The sequence below is a fragment of the Cornus florida genome, unplaced genomic scaffold (genome assembly GCF_030987335.1).
Source record: "Cornus florida cultivar Cherokee Brave unplaced genomic scaffold, ASM3098733v1 CherokeeBrave_3.0.0_Hap2_Chr11, whole genome shotgun sequence".
NCBI classification, from domain to species: domain Eukaryota; kingdom Viridiplantae; phylum Streptophyta; class Magnoliopsida; order Cornales; family Cornaceae; genus Cornus; species Cornus florida.
In genome coordinates, this window is record NW_026775581.1 from 121,027,610 (window position 1) to 121,049,365 (window position 21,756).

General features: G+C 35.4%; 2 protein-coding genes across 2 annotated transcripts; one reads left to right on the forward strand and one right to left on the reverse strand.

Moving 5' to 3' along the window:
* Positions 1-1,468: 1,468 nt before the first annotated feature.
* Positions 1,469-5,821, forward strand: LOC132284938 (ras-related protein Rab11D). The gene is made up of 2 exons (XM_059787080.1): positions 1,469-1,903; positions 5,178-5,821. Exons 1-2 carry the CDS (start codon positions 1,671-1,673, stop codon positions 5,620-5,622), a joined length of 678 nt encoding a protein of 225 aa, XP_059643063.1. The 5' UTR covers positions 1,469-1,670; the 3' UTR covers positions 5,623-5,821.
* Positions 5,822-6,351: 530 nt separating this feature from the next.
* LOC132284937 (uncharacterized) lies at positions 6,352-15,932 on the reverse strand. The gene is made up of 15 exons (XM_059787079.1): positions 15,526-15,932; positions 15,339-15,427; positions 14,785-14,851; positions 14,532-14,644; positions 12,677-12,743; positions 12,473-12,521; positions 12,092-12,177; positions 11,620-11,885; positions 11,402-11,457; positions 10,604-10,689; positions 10,177-10,269; positions 8,407-8,740; positions 7,352-7,902; positions 6,852-7,086; positions 6,352-6,771 (listed from the first exon to the last, which is right to left on the reverse strand). The coding sequence occupies exons 1-15, from the start codon at positions 15,721-15,723 to the stop codon at positions 6,506-6,508; spliced, it is 2,556 nt and encodes an 851-aa protein (XP_059643062.1). The 5' UTR covers positions 15,724-15,932; the 3' UTR covers positions 6,352-6,505.
* Between the last annotated feature and the right edge of the window lie 5,824 nt (positions 15,933-21,756).

Here is a 21,756-nt window from a genome sequence, read left to right on the forward strand (position 1 = left end):
GTGACTTCATATAATGGGCCTCACCAGAGAAAAACATGAAAAATTCTTTCCTTTCTATTGTATTCCAGAAAATGTAAAATGAAAGCAAGTATTTTGGAAGCCCAATTTGAATGTAATCAATGTTTTGAAACCCAAAATGAATGCAAGCACTAGCCTAGGAGCCCAATATGAATCCGTGGGTTGGAAACCCAAAATGAAGGTGAGCAACTTCATTGTCTAGAGGCCCAATATGATGCATAGGTTTGTCATTAACATTTTTTTTTCTTACATGTTACTACTACACTTACAGCCCCATTGTCAGTGAATTTTTTTTTTTTTTAACAATAAATTCACACACCTAATTTATCTACAATCATGTAATAATAATAAAATAGTGCAAAGGAGATTGATATATATATTTTTATTTTTTTTTCAACATTATCTTTTTTGTTTAAGATTCAGAACTCAAGACCATCTCAAGTCCCTCAATCATATCTCTTTTGTTTGTTGTGGGATTTTTCTTTGACCAAATCTGCACCCAACTTCAAATGTCTTGCCTTCAACGATTGTCTGCAAGGAAGTGTCTTGCACTATACGTATTAAATGACAGATTGATCAACCAACAAAATAGAATGGTGAAGGAAAATTTGTAAGTCTGAGGTCAAAGTGGTCCTTTAAAACAAAATTCACATATCAATTAAATTTTGGTATTTGTGGGTCACAATCACTCCATCTCTTAGAATTCAGTATTTTAAGTTGGCTTGACCCGCACAAATATGTGTAGTTTCCTTATTTTTTATTAGAGATTGACTATGATTTTTTATCAGAGATTGATTCTGATACTCTTTGTCATGATTTGTCCTAAAATTTTTGTAAATATTATCTACTTTACATATATATATATATATATATTAGTGTTTAAAATTTTATTTATAACACATTTATATGATTAAGGGGTGTTCACACTTAAAAAGGTCAAGAATATCTCCTCCAAAACATTACCATGATCCAATTTGTTTGGTTTGGAATGCATCCGCCTCCATCCAAATTGTACTTTCTCTTCAAAATTCTAATTTCTTCTTCTTTTTTAAATAAATAAAATTGAATTGGAATTTCGATCAAAATAACTCAATTTTTAATGACCAATGCTGAATATCGGGTGGCACTAGAATTAACTACTTTAAAATTGGACTCTTTTTTTTAATAACCAAAGCAAAAAATTTTAATCCCAAAAATTTCTTTTAGAAAATTAAAAATTAATAAAAAGTTCAGAACTTTTACTCATAATTGCAATTTTAAAATAGTAGTCGTATATCTTTTCCCTCATAAACCAACATAAAACGATATCGTATTTGTAATTTTCTTTTTCCTCCCCACGGCGATTCTTTGGATACAAGATCCCGAGGCGGCCCATATCAGACAGCCCACCCGAAACATGCGCACATTACACACCCTGACACACCGATCAACGAAGGGCACTTTTCTAGTATTTAATTAATTAAAAATAGTGATCATGATTGAAAATAAATTTCATTTTCTTTTCTACTGTATTTAGCTCTCTCGCTCTCACACCAAAATCGTCTGATCACTTCACTTCAGTGTAAAACCCTTTTCCAAGATCTACTAGTCCACTACTCTGTTTCTGTTAGAGTGTTTCAGAGAGAGACAGAGAGAGACAGATTTTGGAGGGAATGGCGAGTGGTGGAGGATATGGAGATGCGAGCCAGAAGATCGACTACGTCTTCAAGGTGGTGCTCATAGGCGACTCCGCCGTCGGGAAGTCACAGATACTTGCTCGCTTCGCCAGGAACGAGTTCAGCTTGGACTCCAAAGCCACCATCGGAGTCGAATTCCAGACTCGAACCCTAGTCATTCAGCACAAGTCCGTCAAGGCTCAGATCTGGGACACCGCTGGCCAAGAACGGTATATCTTACCCCACTATATACATACAGGTGTATTTATGTATGTTTGTGTCTCTAAATCTGATCTAGATTTGGTTTTTTGTTGCAACGATATGAATATTTTCATTAGGAATTTCACTTTTACTTGTAGGTTTTTAGTGATTAAGAGAGTTCAATGTTTTTGAGTTAGGTTTTACTTTCATAAGGTTATATTATTGTTCTTATATAATTGTTGCATCTGTAGTATTATACTATCATGTAGATCGCTCCCGCTTGTGAGTGTGCTATATCGATCTCTTGGGAATACTTGATGAAAGTATATCTAGAAACTGTTTGAATTACTTAGAATCTTAATCATTCGCATACATTTTTGCTCTCAATCTATCAATTCTTGGATTGATTGACAACTGTACTGTATAATTGCTGATTGTGGACATTATAAATATTATATATTATGATGCAGAATATGGAAAGTTTCCAAATATCACAAAGTTGATAAAATCAGTGACTGCATCATTTTAATTCCTTGATTAATTCTTTTATGATTTTCCATTTCATAAATACCATGGTTTTTAATGTCCACAAACTTCCTAAATGGCATTGGGTGACATACCACTTGAAAAAAAGCTTGAATCGTGTCTCTCTTTTCTAGGATTGAGTTTGACTTTGTGAATTGTGTACTTGGGTTTGAAAGTTAAATTCTACACACATGTATGGTTTCAAGAAAGTGTCTTGTTTGTGAGAATGCGATTTGGTTGGTCGGTGGCACTAGTACTTTACTACTTTTTGCCAATATATTGCAGCCTTTGATGATTAGTTCTGTCCTTCAAAATTGTAGCTATAAATTGTTCTTCCTTTGCTTTTCTTGATGCAAGTAACTTTTTGCATTGATTACTTTAATTGGGCTGAGCATATATACTTTAATGTACCATCTAGCCCCTTGCCCTGATGGAATCCATTGTGTAAGTTCTCTGGTATGAGCAAGATATTCACTGATATATTGGTTTTGCGCATGCATGTACACTTTGTTTCCAATTGCCCAACTGTGGATAAGATTTTTTAGGTTTGATTATCTATTGTGGTTAAATTGATTTAGCATCTTTAAAATTGAATAAGTAAAAAGCTTGTTTTACTGTGCTATCATTTACGGGGTTTAAATATTAGTTGATTGGTGCATAACAGAGATATTTATCTGAGTTGAAAATAGCTTAATCTTGTGGCTTTGAAAATAATTAGCAATGCTAAATAGTTTAGACCAGTTTTGTGAAGTTTGGGCAAATTATTATCCTATTTTTACCGACTAATGGTGTACTACCAAAAAAAAAAAACATGTTATTGGCTTTAAGTTACGTAAGTCTTAGATTAATCAACCATCTTTATGTTTTGTTTTACCTCCTCAACTTGTAGGCCTACGGGGTGGACCTAAAAGTACAATAGTTTCCCCTAAATAGATCTATGTGTAGAGTGGACCTACAAAATCTTTTATTATTATTCTTTTTCGTTTTCATTTTTGTGTGTTGGTAGGTGTGCACTGTACATGAGCATTCTTTTATTAGGGCCATTAGAAAATTTTAGACTCGCTGACCGTTTTAGCACAAGTGGTTTCATAGTGGCTGTGAGTGTATCTCACTGGTCCAAAAAGAATATATATATCCACCGGTCTTGCTGCCTACAGAGCTGGGACGACCACTGCTTCTCTCTATCAATGCGGGATATTCCTAGGCCAACAAGGGGGCCGCCAACATTTGAAAAAAACCATAGGCGAAAAGAAGCTGTCTCAGTTCATTAACTGTCCCTTCTTACTACAGAATTAGATATATATATTGTAGACTTTTTTGTTTTAAATTTTGAGTGGTGGGGGCAGGGGAGGGACCATGTTTCTTTCTCTGATGGGAATCTGTGAAAATAGATATAAATTAAAAGGGTTTTAAAAGAAAAGGCAGTCACTTTGTGTAAATAATGCCATTGGTTAGATTTGTAATCAATTTTCTACCCTCAATATTTTTTATTAGTGGGGCCAACACTCCAATGTTTTTTTTTTTTACTTTGAATTTCTACAATCTCCAATTGGTTTATAATACGATAGTGGTGAACATAGTATTTTTCCATGCCTATAACAGTATAAAAACTTAATGTGGAAATGTAGCACATGGGATTTGCTAGACATTATTAAATATATTATATGAAACTTAATTTTTATTTTTTTGGCATATAGAAAGTTTATAGTTGTGAGCAAAATCTAGAAAAGAAAAAAAGAAAAACATGTTGAACACTCACCGGTTTTGATTTCCAAGGAAGTTCCCAGATTCTTTGCATATTTTTATTTTACAAACTGTATGGGATATTTGAACTCCTGATGCGAGCTTGTTTTTTCTAATTTACTGTATGCGTCACATATACCTGGGTTGCACCTCCTAAAGCTCCTGATATAATTTTTGTTTTGCCTAGAAAATTTGAAAAACAAATGAGATGAACAAAAGAAAAGATTGGTTTCTGGGTTACCTATTTACCTGTGCATAATGATTTTTTCTTTCTAATTGCATTTTATTTTGGAGACCAGTGTTTTTTGTATTTAGATCGTTGATTAAGTAGGCTGCTTATATGCAAGCCACCAGTCATCCTTTTCATGCCTGCATACTGTATCCAACAGGAACATTATGATGAGAACAGTTCCTGTAGTCAAGCCACCAGTCATCCTTTTCATGCCTGCATACAGTATCCAACAGGAACATTATGATGAGAACAGCTCCTGTAGTTTGTAATGATTTCTTCAATCAAATTTGTCTCATTTTCCCTTCTGTTAGACTCAATGACAGATCTTGCCATATCATTGTAGTCTGTTTCATGTAATATTTTTGGGCAATTTTTCATTTTTTAAAGGATTTATGTGGTTAGTAGAACTAAATTGAGTGTGAGAAATTGACCCGTCAGTTCAGGATTTGAACAACCTTCTGTTTCAGTGTCTCAAATCCTACAATGGATGCTTGTTGGAAATGATTTTGGTTGTGATAGAACACGGAAAGTAGTATAAGGACGAAGTGCTTACTCTGCCATCTCTATTGGCCTGCTTTCATTGTGATTGCTTCTATGTATAGTGCTCCTCGTATCAGGAATCAATGACATCGATGTGCATAAAGTCAGATATGATTTTAGAAGACTGAAACAAATGTCGATTCTGGTCAAAAACCTATTTTATGCATATAGTGCCCAAGATCTTGTTTGTTATGTTGCTAGCAAATTTACCAGATTTCTTTAGAAATTGATACATCTACTTTCATTTTGGTACCTTTGAGCAGATACAGAGCTGTTACGAGCGCGTACTACAGGGGAGCAGTTGGGGCTATGTTGGTGTATGACATAACCAAACGGCAAACCTTCGAGCACATACCCCGTTGGTTGGAAGAATTGCGTAGTCATGCTGACAAGAATATTGTCATCATTCTAATTGGAAATAAAACTGATCTCGAAGACCAGCGAGCAGTCCCTACTGAGGATGCCAAAGAATTCGCCGAGAAGGAAGGACTATTCTTCTTAGAGACCTCAGCACTGGAATCAACAAACGTGGAGACTGCATTCTTGACTGTATTGACAGAGATCTTCAACATCGTGAATAAGAAGAACCTAGTCGCAGGTGAGGATCAAGGTAACGGCAATCCTGCATCGCTGTCTGGCAAGAAGATCATTATCCCTGGTCCTGGGCAAGTAGTTCCAGAAAGGAAGATGTGCTGTAAATCTTCGTGAGATGTTTGGATTTGGGATTTGGGATTTGGGATTTGGGATCTTTACTTCTATATATCTAGTAGTGATTTTTGAAATGTCAGGTGTATTTTTGCTGTATATCTTTCATTGTTATAGCTTGTTTTGCAAGAGGAAATTGACTACATGTGTTGATTGATTTGCCTTCTGCTGATTCTATTATCTTGGGATTTCAGTTCTAAAATCTGCTTACCACGACGTACATGTTACCAGTAATGGTTAGATCCATCTACTGATGAGTTTCACCAGATGTGGTCGTCTATTCGGACAAGGAACATCAATGCATGCTACCGATACTGAATCCTATATGGTTGGTTTTTCAATTTATTATTATAAATAGCTCGGGATTTTAGTCTCGTCAGACCATCATATTTACTCACAGATCGTAAAAAAGACATTTGCCGTATTATGTTCCAAGTTGACCTTTAATATTTGAATGTTGAACTGATTGATTACCAAAGCCAAAGTTGATGCAAGCTTTTCTTTCCAAGCCATTGAAGAGGTTGATTGCTATACAAGGGGTACGGTAGTCCGATCCATTGAGATTCAATTAATTATTGCAATGCTCCCATTTTAAGTTATGTCCATAGTCAACTTTTGATCATCTTTTTGTCCAGATGGGCTAGCCAAATGAAGGCAGGTTAAGATGGGATTTACAAGACCATTTCAATTTCGGTGTGTTGGATGCAAAAATGAATTTTTAGCCAGTGAAAATAAGAATAATAATGTTCTTAACATAATCGGCTGTAGTACAATGTTACATTGAAACAAACATGAAAACAACCCTACTATAACTTTTGATGAGTAGGTGACAAAAAAAAAATAATAAAAACACTTAAAAAGCAGACTCAAAAAAATTGTTGTTAGCTTAACCAACAGTTGCAAGTTTAACTGTTATTGGATCTTCAAGTTCAACATCATTCATTTTCACTGCTTCATCTGCAATAACACTAGAGTCCTCCCTTTCTTGCAGTAGGGGGTCCTCTTTAGTCTCCATGCATTTCAATAGCCTTTCTAACAATTCCTGGCAGTCAATTGCTGTCACCATCACAGAGATGCTACTCCTACCTTTCCAGCATCCAATGGCAATTGTTGAAGCATCTGTTTGAGGAGGATCTGACAAGGTTTGGATACCTACACAGAATCAACAACAGGTTTAAATTACCTGTGCATGTCCGTGACCATATCTATATTACATGTGTATGTACACAAACCTTTATTTAAAACCACCACACAACATCCCATCATTAGCTTTGAAGCCTTCTCTCTGAATTCAGCATCAACGAAGTCCGGAATTTTAATGCTTTTATATTGCAAGAGATGCTTGAAGTCAACTGGGGACACGGGTAGGATCTGCTTGGTTATATGTGGAAGAAGAAGTGGCAATCCTTCAGATGATATCCGAAATGCACATGGTGAGCAGTTACCCTCCTTTGACGTTTGTCGTTCCTGAAATAAAGAAGAAATCATGCTCACATGATGATTCATAAGTAAGAAATGATAAAAGAATAGTTCGTTCATAATAATTTGGGCTGCAAAGTCTTCTAAAATGATTACAAGGAAATCTTCAATTTCCCATTGCCTTGATACACGAAGACTGGAATTATCGACAATTTCGCAAGGGATGAATATGAGACATGCATACACCAATAACATTCAGTAAAGGAGGAGAAACAATAACAAATCAAATGCCAATGTGAAAAACTAAACTCACAAACATCTTCAGGCCAATTGAAGTTATCTTGAGTTGCTGCCCTGCTTCATTCAGTTCAAGAACATCTTTAACTGATTTTGATATATAGTAAATTCTCTTCACGTGGTTAGTATCACTGTTCCTCGTGACAAGGTGACCACAGAATGGAAATGATTCCTCAATACCGTAGAATGTCTTTATGCTAGTTACGACAGCGTCATCCCTGAAGAAAACAACAGGGTCAACACCTTTCCACTTCCCTTGAATCTGTAACTTCCTCTTTCCTCTAGATACTGGGACACCAGTTTCCTTATCAAGAGGAGCCACAGTTTCCTTCTCCTCTGGTTCTTCACCCATTTTAACAGAATCAACATCCAAAGCGGTTTCCTGCGTTTCATTATCAAGTAAATCAGCTTCGGGAGCTGTTTCTGGAAGTTGCTCACCTATAACAACTGCTGGATTGACTTCCAACCCATCTGAATCTTCCTTCACTTCATTTGATAATTTCTCCGTCCAATTATCATTACTAGAATACAATTGCCCACGCAGACGAACAGGTTTTTTCTGAATAGCTGCATGAGAAAATGCAGGATAAAGTTTAATTATCCTCTAAAATAGCACATGGCAACAATACGGAAAAGGAAATGGTACTAACAGTGATCGGGATGTGATATTTGCACTCAAATTGATTTTTTAAATAAAGAAAATGACATAATTATACCTCAAAAGTGAAGTGTAACTGTGTAATAGTACTTTTTCGATAATTATGGAGTCTGTGAGTGCTTTTGGAGGACAATTGCTAAAAAAAGCAAGTGGAGTCTAAGAGTACAAACGTGGCTTGAATTAATGTGAGTTTCCTATTTAGACCCTGGTCATTCTAGATCATTGCAATATCAACTTGTATTTTGTCCCATAATATGCACTAGCCTGGATTTAACAATCATCAAGGCACCCAAGCCTAGTGAGATTAGTGTGAGTCACACATTGTACTAGGCACACTGGTCTATTAATATGCCAAATACAGTACCCAGCATTCTTAATAATCATTTAACAAACAAAATGATGCTTGAAGTTACCAGGCAAAGGAGAGAATTTGTGGAAGACAGAAATAAAAAAGGCCCCAGTATTCTGATCATGAGGAACTATCCTCATGCAACGTTCTAAAGGGAGACTTGAAACTTCCTCATCAAGAACAACTGTCGAAGCCACTGAATTTTCCGTCAACTGCAACCCATTTTCAGAGTTTCCATTACCAGCACCATCATGCCTTTCTCCCAAGACTGTATCATGGTCATCTCTAGATGCATCCACATAGTTTACGCCAGAAGGAAACATGCTGGCAATAATCCCATCTCTGCGAAACTTGGAGACATCTTTGTAAGAAGCTAACCAGATCCCTTTATCTCGAACCTGCAAGTGAAATGCAGAATCAAATGCTTGAGAAACAATATAAAGCAGAACATGACTAGATAAAATAGAAGTGGATAGTCCTATATCTGAATCAAGGTTACATTCCGTGTCCTAAGTTTGCCATATACAAAATAGATGATATGCAGCATCAGCTAAGGACAGGGTTTAAATATTAAAATAGAAAAATATGAGATCCGCCTAGTAGAGGTAAAAAGGAAAGCAAAAGTTCAGCAGTTAACTTTACATTGATTCTGAAAATAAAATTATCTTCTAAATCATAATGACATTTTGTCAGAAGATTTTGATATCCATTCATTGCTTTTCACCACAAACCTTGAGCCATGCTTTCTACCCACTCACATATGCAATACAGCTGGCCTTCTTTCATGGGTCTAGGTGCCAGAATGTGTGTAACAGTTGGAACACACAACCACAATATCTCAAAAAGTGCAGTAAACACTTTGACAAGTATCTTAAGGATCTAATGTAAAACTAATCTATGAATCAAAAACAATTAAATAAAATATGAACTTGTGGCCTACAAAATTATCATATTGCTTTGAGGTCAGGAGTGGCTCTACAGATGGTGATTGAGCAAACAAGGAAAAATATATAGAAGTGTCTCGGAATAATCCATGAGGTTTTAAGCTTTCAACTTTTAACATATGTCATACATGGATACTTTGTTCATTCAAAATGCCATCAGCTAGGATCCATAATTAGGACCATGGCATCAAATACTCAAAACCCATAGGTGAGGACACACATAAATCTCAAGACACCAACATTTGTGCCTCTCCCTCCTAAGAGTGTCTTAGAATAATCCGTGTTAAAATTTTAACATGTATAATAACCTAGGATCTTTTAATTGGGACCATCCTGTCAAATACCAAAAATTCCCCTTGCTGAGCCCTGCAGGAAGGATGGAAGCAATTTCTTTTGAGTTAATAATATGATAACAACAAAACAATGGTGATAATCCAGACCCTATCACAATAATTAATTAAAGAGTTTTTCAAACATGATTAAAAGTTGAGGTATCATTCACCAACTTCGGGCACTGAGAAGACTATGTAGTGGCATACTACAGGTAATTTTTGAAGAATTTTCATACAGTTGATTTCGCCTTTAATAAATCTTGCTTCTTTATCTACATCATTAACACATTGGTAGATTGAAGCCTGAGTTGCATCAACAAATTCATTTTTAAACTCCTTAGAAATAGTATCAAGATGGAAGTGTTGTTTGCTAGCAAGAATAGGGAGTCACTGTCCTACATACGAGCCTGGCATTGCAGTTTTAGAGTGCTGACCAATATAGAAAATTTCTACTGCTAACGAATATAAGATTACATTAAACCAGGACGTTGACATTTCTTTAAAGTTTCTGATTTATATGTATAATAATTCAAATATGTATTTGAAAAATGAAAATACCTTCCATTTCTTAAGACCTGGTCTGCGAACAAGCTGAGGAAGCTCACTGGAGACATCAAGAAGTTCGACAGACCCCCCGCACCTCCGCAGAATCTGAAGAAAACGAAACATCCCAGGCCGTAGAAAGAAAGAAAATAGAAGAGGAAAGAAAAACAAGTTTAAAAAATTAAAAGATAAGTAGATATCATTGTGCCATGCGGATCATCAGAAAACATCCAAGCACAATCATAATAAGATTTAATGTTTAAAAAAAAAAAACTGAGAATAGCAGAATTTTGGTGTCAATGTCAAACAATGTGGCGTTAAGCTGAAAAATAAAAAATAAAAAAATTGAATTTTTATTAATACCGAAAAGAACAAGATTAAAATCGTTCCTGTTTTCATAGTTGTAGCTATAACAAGCCTTTTCATAAAATCAACATGTTACCTCAGCAACCACAGCCTCATTCTCAACTGGATTCATAGAGCAAGTTGAGTAAACCATTCTTCCACCAACTTTAAGCAAAGCGAGACCTGGAATAATCAAATATAGAATCACTAAAAAAGTATGGTTAACCTGCCCAATTAAATCTCTTAACTTAAGCACCAAGTAGAATCAAGTGAAGATTCATCTATCTGTATTTAAACCACATCAACAGCTTATGTACAAATATAAGATTTTCAGAATCTCTAAGTTCTGAGAAACCACATTAAATGTACCCAGTACAAAGGTGGCTGAAGTTTATCATTTTTACCTTTAATATGCAAAATATATTGACCTGTGATTAGCTCTATCTTCTATCAAAATTACCCATAAAACTACATGAAACTAATTTGATTTCAAAGCAGATCATACATCAACGCTTGGGGAGACACAAAGGAACAAAATACAACAATTAAACATACTTATCTTTCTCACTAAATTCATTCTATTTGAAATCAGGCATCGAAAAGAAAAGACATTGCACTGAGCTGAGATCACTTATATATTTTAAGTCTAACTTGACAAAGACGATTATCATTTTAAACTTTCAACAAGTGAGGGTAATACATGTCGAATCCCAAACCAAGCTTTCAGCATCACAAGCTAATAGGTTCAGGCAGAGATGTCATTAAGAACTAAACTATTTTTGAACTTTGTGAAGAGTAGTGAGCTAATAAGTTATAGTGGACTCAATCAGTCCTGTTTGATAACCTACTATTTCAGCAACCTTTAAAATAGAAAAAAGTTAAGTACAAAAGGTACCCCGCATTGCAATCTGAACTTGTAGACCATGAAGTCCATTACCCATTCCAACGCTCCTGCATTAAAACAATTTCACCAGGCATAAGACAACAAAAAACAGGATTTGTATGCGTGTGTGATTGTGTGTGTGAGTGTGTGTGTGTGTGTGTGTGTGTGTGTTTCAGGGTGGTGGTGGGGGGAAGAAGAAAAGGAAAAAAGAAAGAATGCAGAACAACTACCATTTCCTCCATATATCAGGAGCCTTACGGAGAGTACCATCCCCGCTGCAAGGAACATCACACAAGACACGATCAAATAGAAGTTGACTGAGATTTGGCACCTTCAACACTTCAGTCTCGGAGGCATTAGAATGATTGTTATTTAAATGGCAACTAGGGAAGTGTTGCGCTTCATGATTTGTGACAATCAAGTTAGCAGTGCACATTCTTTTTGTTTGGTGGATAAGGAGGTTACACCTTTGGACGTCAACATCATTTGCTATTACCTAAACCAAGCAAAGTATAAAAGAAAATATAACTACATACTATTGGAATGCAGAAAAACTATTCCATTACAAAAGAAAGAAAATGCAATCATGCAAGCGAATAATAAGGCACATTTGTAGATTTCCATATCTTCACTCAATGTGGATTGGTCCAAATGCAGAACAGAGACTAAAAATACAGTTCCAAGAGTGAGAAATAGAATCACCATTCCACTAGGTAAAGAACCATATTCAGTTGATCCGTGTATCATCTCAAGTAACTGGAATGTTTTTGAACCTGGAGCTGCACACACTGCATAAAGGAAAGGAAATGGTCAAAATTTGCTGACATCTGTCTTTTTAACAAGGCCACACAATAGTTATATCATCAGATTAAAGTTGATAAGACCCAAAAAAAACAAAAAAGGATGAGTTTAGAAGTTTCTTAGTTGAAACTTTAAACTCTATTTGATGTTGATATTGATAAGATTTCCAAAGGAATCTGGTATTAGTAACAAACATATGATCCATCACTCAATAGGATTTACTTCTAAAAGCTCAAAATACAAAGACACTTTAACATCATTAAATGCACAAAAGCAGCTTACTATCAAGAACAAAATGATCTGGCCGTACATCCAGGAACAGCGGAGGTACCTGGATCCAAAACAATCATAGATTAGAAGTTTATATTTGGCCAACAAGATAAAGCAAAATCAATACACCAGAATGTCAAGATGCTTTAAGAGATATTTTGACTAAATAACATTATTAATTGCAAAGAGTTACAAATATTATATAAAGTTGCCCACCATGCTTACAGCCTCCTGTCTTGTGATGTTTCCAATTTCATTTTCTAGCTTTAAGAACTCATGGAACCTAAAATTTTTAGATCAAAACAAGGAAATGATTAAATAAACAGATAAAGAATCATTTCAGCACCGAATTCAGTTTTAGCTGCTTCATAGACATGGTGGATCATAGGCACAAATTGAGCAAACACACAAGATTCCAAACAAACTTCGTAATTGAAGTCCAATTTTACGAGACTATTTTTTCTGACAAATAGTTTCTTCAAGACTAAAGAATAAAAATACAATTGTCATTTCTAAAATCATATGCAATTCAACTTCAGATCTACCTTCAAATATAATCCTTTGACATATTGATAAGTGAGGATAATTTTTATACTAATTTTCATATTATTTATGGACGAGGAGTGAGGACTGCAAAAGCAAAATTAAATGTAACATGCTTACGGGGATACCCCCAGCTGTTAGCTTGAGTGCTGTATCTGCCAACCCAGAAATAGTGGTACTAGTTTAAAGTCACATTTTGGACCCGACACATGTCTTACTTACCAAGAAAAAGAACATACTTTTGTGAAACATAACACTAATCCAATCACAAAAATCAACATATTGACGTGAAACATCACACTATTCCAAGCACAAGAATTTTACGGTGCAGTGAGTTATATTATATTGATAATAATGCCAAACTCCACAGCATCAAATCTCAAATGTGATTTTGTTTATTATTATAAACGTTTAGACATTTTGGCCCTCCAATTGTTCCTTCACCATTAAAATACAATCAGAGTCAACAAGAACTACCACATGAAATTCTAAAGTATAATTGCTGAGAGTGCCCATCATTTTCATAATATCCAACCTATATCCAATCAACATCCTATTGCCATTTTGTCATAAAATTCTTTAAATCAATAATTGGTACAAGGATATATTTACACAAACTGAAAAGAATCAATCAAATAAATGCCAGCAACAGCCACCTACTCATAAATCTTTATTAGAGATTTTAACATTATAAGGACAAAATATTCCAAGATACCAAATTTTCACAGACAAACACAGGCGTGCTTGTATGTGTGTGCACAACCACATATAGTTAACATACAGACATGTAAATATACAATATATATACAACATGGTAAATTAAAATCAACATTGCACTATACTACAGAGCAATAGAAGTGTAGTTTCTATTTAAGTGCAGCAAATGACAACGGTTTGCAATTGGGTCATCAGCATATCATGAACATAATAAGTGTGGGCAAAAAGCCAGTAGAATCCTCAGAAAGCAATAAATCAAAATGCTGGCTAATATTCCCAGATACCAAAGATTTCACAAACAAAAACACACTTGCTTATATATCCCTGATACCAAAGATTTCATACAAACAATACTTGATCATATATAATAGATAGAAAAGAATTTACACACAAACACAGAGGTGGATACATATGTACACACTAACACATAGTTATTGTACAAAGATGTACATTAAGACACATATAATAAGCATGAGGTCAATACAATAAAGCACTAGAAGCATTCTGGTTTCTTCTTAGGTGCAGTAAGTAACAGCAGTTTGCAATTGGAACAGTGGCATATCGTTAACATTATAAATGTGAGACGATGCCAGTACAATCCCCAGAGAATAACAAATTAAAAAATTGGGTCATATCTCCCAAATGCATGTGCCTAGCACCAGCAGCAAATATACCAATAACCCACAATGGACTTACATCAGAACAAATGCTAAAGCAAGTGCTTGGCTCAAAGTTAGTGTTACAAAGGTCCACACATTATTCACCCACTTGAAATTACTAAAAACAATTCATTATTAATTGCATCATTTACCTCTCAAGGGTTTGGTTCTTCCTCAACTGCATACGAGAAAAATTTGAATGCCAAGCAAGATTCTCAGGGTACCAAGGCATTGGAAAAATTGCCTCTTCACTCCCATCAGTTACCTGGAAAAAAAGAAAAACTAAGAATGGAGAAAACATTTTTATTTTATTTTATTTTTAAAAAAAAGTAATATTTTTCCAACTGCGGCATCAGATACAGAAATTGTTCCGTAACTGCAGAAAAAAAGATGCAATTGTTCAACCTCAGACTGAAGAGATTTCATAAAGTCATTCTCTAACTGCGAGCGAATTTCGGCACAAAACTGGCCACTGCAAAAACAAGGAGGAATATATTATTGTAAACAAGTTTAAGGCACTTTTCTGAATGGAAGGTGATTTAGATCTTCCAGTGATATAAAATTGTAATAGAATTTTGGACTTTAAACGAATAGGGTAAATCAATAATTATTATTTTTTCCTGGCAAACTAGGGGGAGGGGGTACTCTAACATAGGCGCACCCACTCGGGGAGATGGCCGCTCTACCAACAAACTAGGTGACTGGGTAATACCCAATAATTAGCTAGTTGGATTTGCAACTTCTACATTTCTCCCCACCAACACTCGAGGCATTTTTTTTCCCTTTCTGGGTCTTCATAAATATTAATAATCTAGGGCATCTTGACAGTTACATAATGAAATGGTGCACAATTTTAATGTAATTTTACAATTCCCATGTACGTATTTCTAATAAGAACTATCCAATTAGCAATTACTTAAATTAGAGACAAAATAAAGAAGAAAAGAAAACAGATTTACCTTGAATTGATTCTGAAAGCAGCAGGTAACGACTTTCGAAGAAATTGGATGAAAGTGTCCCACTCTTCTGGGGATACTATACCTTGTTCCTACCATGTCGTATTGCATAACATTTAGGCATACAGATTATATAAATATATGTATATGTATATACGTACATATAGAATGGATTAGGGTTTTTGGTTACCTTGTAGTATTCATCGAAGGCTTGGTTTTGAGTGGCGAAAGGCTCCCAAGTAGTGTTGGGGTTGGGGTTGGGGTTTGGGTTGTTGTTGTTGTCGGTCTCTTCTTGTTCAGAATTATCAGATTTGCTACGCTTCCAAACATTCTCTCTGCTCTGACGGAAGTGTTTTCTCTGAGTACGAGACCTTCCTCTGCCTCCCATTTCTTGCTTCTCTCTCCGTTGAAGTTAGCAACTCCCACTGTCCCCCGCGATTTTGAGACGAGGGAGAGAGGGGCGAGGGGAAGACGGCGTGGGGTTTGTAGTGGCATTAGTTGGGACTATAATCAAGCTTGGTTTTGTTAAATTTTGAGGACCATTAATATTTCACAGCTCGATTCGGCCCGACCCGGACCTGCCCATGAACATAGTAGTGCACCCCTAACCCTAAGGGTGTGTTTGGATAGTATTAGTTAAGAAAAGAAAGGATAGTATTAGTGAGAAAAGAAAAAAAATGATAGTAATAATTTCTATTTGCGTTTGGATAGACGGGGAGAAAAGAAAAGAAGTGATAGTTATTTTTGTTTGGATAAGATAGAAGAGAGAAAAGAAAAGAAAGGATAATAGATAAATTACTTTTTTACCCTTTCATAACCATGGGACTTGAATGGAATAATAAATCTGTGTATTAATTTGTGGAGGCTAATTTTGATATTATCAAAATACCACTAAAATCACTATCCTTTCTCTCACTATCTCTCCCTATCTTCTCAATTTTGAGGAAAAAGCAAATAAGAGATAAGGAGGGATAGCTATCCCTCCCTATCTCTCCTTATCCCTCCCTATCCCTTCACTTAAGTTACCCAAATACAAACTTACACTATCCTCTCTTTTTTTCTCTCTCTTTATCCCTCTAAATCAACCCTACCAAGCACACCCTAAGGGTGTGTTTGGATAGTATTAGTTATGAGAGAAAAGAAAAGAAAAGAAAGGATAGTATTAGTGAGAAAAGAAAAGAAAAGAAAAGAAAGGATAGTAATAATTTCTATTTGTGTTTGGATAGACAGGGGAGAAAAGAAAAGAAGTAATAGTTATTTTTGTTTGGATAAGATAGAGGAGAGAAAAGAAAAGAAAGGATAATAGATAAATTACTTTTTTACCCTTTCATAACCATGGGACTTGGATGGAATAATAAATCTGTGTATTGATTTGTGGAGGCTAATTTTGGTATTATCAAAATACCACTAAAATCACTATCCTTTCTCTCACTATCTCTCCCTATCTTCTCAATTTTGAGGAGAAAGCAAATAAGAGATAAGGAGGGATAGCTATCCCTCCCTATCTCTCCTTATCCCTCCCTATCCCTCCACTTAAGTTACCCAAACACAAACTTACACTATCCTCTCTTTTCTTTTCTCTCCCTATCCCTCCAAATCAACCCTACCAAACACACCCTAAGTGCCATGGAGAACGGATGCATGAGCGAGAATGATGCAGCAAAATTTAAGTCTTCTATTGCGAGAGCAAAAAGTAGCGCAGAAAGTGAAAGCACAAGTGGCGTAAGAACGAGAGTTACAAGTTTATTCCTTGCATGGATGCGACTATATATAATATAAATTTCTATTTATATACGTCTATTGAGTAAAATTATTTTAAAATTTTAATTCATTTTAAATTTCTATACTAAAATTGCTCTTACATGATTTTAAGGTTGGCAATATTTAACACGATACGAGATAAGAAAGATTTAAGTTTAGGCTAATCGTGTTAGTGTCGTAATCGTGTTGACACAGATTGACCTGTTAACTAAACATGTTGTGTTCGTATTTGATTATGCTAACACGATTATGACTCGATTAGTTAAACGTGTCGTATCTGTGTGTTGGGTCAAAAATGACTTAAACGTGTTTCTTCTTGTCAAGTCTTGATCCATTTATTAAATAGGTTACGTGTGTCGTGTCGTGTCGTGTTCGTATCGACTTTAATTGTGTTTGTATCATAATTGTATTGACACGAAAATGACCCGTCAACACGAATTGCCATTATTGTAATGATTTTATTTTTTATTTTTTATCATATATATACTATATTTAATTGTGTTAGTGTCATATTCGTATTGACACGAAAATGACCCGTCAACACGAATTGCCATTATTGTTATGATTTTTTTTTTTTCATATATATACTATATTTTACCACTTTGTCATCAAATCATCAAATATATTTTGTTCTAAATGAATAAATGGGGTCAGGTGCAGTATGTTTATAGTGCATCTCGCACCCCTTCGGTGCAAAAAACACCTCTAAACTATAACATTTGTGCAAATAGATCATATTTATAAAAATTAGACTAAAATGCCCTTAGCAACACATTTTATATATTTTGTGAAATGACTAAAAGGACCCTTCTTCTTCTTCATCTTTGTGGATGCGCCGCATCTCTCGTGGGTTTCATTATCATATTGTGCATGTTCGGTTTGGTGGATTGATTTTTCTTCCTAGCCAGTAATGGAATTTTCTTTCGGAGTCCATATTGCAGCAAAAGTTCTATAAAAGTGATTAAACGCTCCTTGTCTAAATTTGGAATGGATCTCTAAAGGACCTTTACAAAGTGGGCAATGAGAAAAGATTAGACTGTCGGTTGCTCAGAGCGAGCCTCGACTTCACCTCCTTCTGACCATAATTTCGATTCTAGTACAACTAAAAGAAAATATCTAGTTTTGGCAACCTGTCAATTGATATAATTCACCTATCTCTGTGAGAATGTAAGAGTGGTTTTAAGTTAGCGATGAAAAAGCAAATTTGCTCTGATCCATCTCAGCCGAAGAAGTAAGAAAGCGGGGGTGGTGATTACACAACCTTTATGTCGGCGAAACCATTTCACATCGACCGAAAGCTCACGACCGAACCAGTTCTCTCCACAACCTATTGCCGGAATCGTTATTCGCTGCCATTGCCACCACCTGCCTAGATTCCCCCTACTGGTCAGCCGCTGTTCCAAGCTCACTGCCCTCGCGAACCGCCATCAGTTCCGTGCGAGCTTGTCCTTGCTCGCCGGCCGTCTTCATCCTCGCCGGTCTTTCTCAGATCGCATACCTATGCCCTTACCCAAATCAATCACGCTCCACGACAGCATTGTCGCCGTGTACGCCATCGGAAATCCGACGAGGCAAGTCTAAATCGACAATCAGCTATTTAGAATAAAATCGCTTTTTGGTTCCTAATCGAGAATTGGGCTCTAAGGAATAAGGCTAAGGCCGGGTTATTAGCCGCTGTTCAGATGTCAGTTTCAGAAGCCTAAAGAGCTGGGTCCTTTGAATTGGTGAACAAAGTCAAGTGTATTGTAAGCCTCTAAAAGGCTTCACGCCACATTGGATACTTTTATTACACAGGTCAGTCTCCTTGTTCATGACCACTTCCCCATTATTTGATACACCACCGGGTGACATCATCCCATCCCCAGAAAAGAGCTAAACATTCGTTCAAAATCCAACTCGGGTCGCCTGCATAACCAATTTCACGTTGAATAAAGCAAATGACCCGGTACAGATTGAGCCGAGAAAACGAGTAATTGTGTGGAAATCCAATCCCATCACTCGCACACAGGTGTCGAAACCAAGGGATCTATTTGACGGGGCCACCGAAGCCAGCTCCATAGAAGTCATCAAAGGCAGAGCGATTTACAGCAGAAAATCCAGAGCCGTTTTGGTAGGGGCATTTTTGGAAGAGTAAAAAGATAAAATAGGTATTATATTAATTAAGGGGTATTTTTTGCACACCTTTTTAAATAGGGAGTAAAAGTGTCATGAATGATATATATTTTTTACACTTACCCCTGAATAATTGTTTTTACTTGTTATCATATATTCCCTCTGTCCTAATTTAGATGTCATTTTTGGGGAATAGGAATTTTTAAGGGGACACGTGGGACATATCTTGTCTTCTTGAAAAGTTACTAATTCGCCCTTCTAAATTTTGAATATTTAAATTTGAAATTTTAAACACCAAAGATATATATGAAAAGTTGTAAAATTTATTGTTTGAAAAAGGAAAGCCATAATTATTTTGGAATAGACCAAAAAAAAAAAAGCATGACATTTTTTTAGGACAGAGGGAGCAGTGGATAAAGAGTCGGACCATGCTATGATAGTTGTCTAACTAGTATTCAATTCTACTTTTAGGCTCAATTTGGTGCAATGGAAAAGGAAGGAAGGCAAAAATAATAAAGGGTGATAAAAAAATTATGTTTGGCATAAATGATTAGAGGAAAGGAAAGAAAATAAATATCACAAGACTTAAATAATAACTTTCTTAGTTTCTTATCTTCCCAAAAAAGGAAAGAAAGAGGAGGGGGAGGTTTAATGTAATCTTTCTGATTTCAAATTTACCTTAAACACAAAATCAAAATTACACTTTATCCTAGGGCATGCAATCAGTTTGCTTATCGCAGGGGGAAAGACGCCAAATTTCACTGTTGGTGCAAAACAATGGCGCCAAAATTAGAGGATAAATAGGAGAGAGAAAGAGGGGGAAGTGGATTCACATTGGAAGTAGGAATGGTTCAAAACCATGGTTGAAGTCAACTTCTTGTTTGCCTATGTGAATTAGGTGAAAAAAATAGGAAAAATTACATATAAATGGAGTTAAAGTTCCATATTTACTTAGAGGCTGAGTCAAAGTTCCATATTTTTCTAAAATGGATTGCTGAGGTGGCACATGGTTTTTTACTGTTTAGAAATTGTGGTGCCTAAAATACCCTTCCGCGAAGGTACTACTTTTTCTTCGAAGGTACTACTTTTTTGAACTGAAGGTACTACTTTTTGGTGTCCAGGTACCATGTTTTTTAAACACCCGCGAAGGTACTACTTTTTCTTCGAAGGTACTACTTTTTTGAACTGAAGGTACTACTTTTTTGAACTGAAGGTACTACTTTTTTGTTAGGGAAGGGCATTTTAGGCACCACAATTTTCTAAACAGTAAAAAACCATGTGCCACCTCAGCAATCCATTTTAGAGAAATATGGAACTTTGACTCAGTCTCTAAGTAAATATGAAACTTTAACTCCATTTATATGTAATTTTCCCAAAAAAATATATGCTGAATTTGGTATATACTTCTAAGAAGAAATGGAAAAATGAAAATGTTATTTTCAAATTGATACTTAAGAAATTTGGTATATACTTCTGAGAAGATATGGAAAAATGAAAATGTTATTTTCAAATTGATAGTTAAGAAAGGGAACTATGAGACTTTGGTGCCCTTAACTGGTTCGAGTCTTCCTTTTCCTCATCCCTCAAGTATGTTACAGGTTATGAATCAAGTTTCTCTCATGTTTTCAAGCAGCTTCAAAAAAAACATCTTGGTCTTTGGTTCATCTTTTATTGATAACATTTAATTTAACTCATTTGTATTGAAATAGGATCACATGATACATTTTTTTTACCTATCTAATTTATAAGTTAAAGGTATAAACATGAATTCAAAAGAACAATAACATTTGTATTAAAATTTTAATTCTTTTTATATTACACACTTAAATCTATAAATTTGTCTTTTAGATATAATACTAAATTTATTAGAATAGTTTGTTTTCCTTTCTTTTCCCAAACACGATTATTTTCCTTTTCTTTCATTTCATTCATTAATCAACCAAACTTTTCTTTTGCTCTTTTTCATTTCTCCTATAAGTGATGTTATCATTTCTTTTATTTTCAACTAAACATAACCTTAAAGTTTAGGAATTTTTGTCGGGTCGAAGAGAAAATTTTAGTTCATCACACATTATTGATTCTTTTTAAAATAATATTGGAAGGCATTAAAATACAAAATTTTCAGCGGAAAGTCTTTGGAACTTGACATTGTTTGGAATTGTATCTTCCAATAAAGAAGGGAGGTGGTTGGGGATTAAGCAATTTGACTACCTGAAGTTGGAACAAAACTGACATTATTAGATATATAACGATTTAAAAAGTGAAAGAAACAGCTGTGAATCAAACAGTTCAACACTAAAGGATATATATCATAGCATTGAAAAAATGGTCTTCTGTAACGTATCCCCGGAGTGAAAAAAAATGCACCCGAGAGCGAAACTGGTCTACCGTATCGGATTACCGGAGTGAGAAAAAAAAAAAAAGGCGACTGCAAAGATCCTAACACAGAATTGGTGAAACCAAAAAGGTTCCAAGAGAAATCAATCCACAAAAAGCAGCAATTCTTTCCATTCATCCTTGCCCGACAAGGTAGGATTGGCGACTCTAA

Excerpts from the sequence above, each read along its gene's own strand:
- LOC132284938 (XM_059787080.1), top strand. The coding sequence starts at position 1,671 with ATGGCGAGTGGTGGAGGATATGGAGATGCGAGCCAGAAGATCGACTAC. Across the intron at positions 1,904-5,177 it reads GACACCGCTGGCCAAGAACG|ATACAGAGCTGTTACGAGCG; the intron begins GTATATCTTACC and ends ACCTTTGAGCAG.
- LOC132284937 (XM_059787079.1), bottom strand. The coding sequence starts at position 15,723 with ATGGGAGGCAGAGGAAGGTCTCGTACTCAGAGAAAACACTTCCGTCAG. Across the intron at positions 8,741-10,176 it reads CAGGTCTTAAGAAATGGAAG|GTTCGAGATAAAGGGATCTG; the intron begins GTATTTTCATTT and ends TTTCACTTGCAG. Across the intron at positions 7,903-8,406 it reads CAAATTCTCTCCTTTGCCTG|CTATTCAGAAAAAACCTGTT; the intron begins GTAACTTCAAGC and ends TTTCTCATGCAG.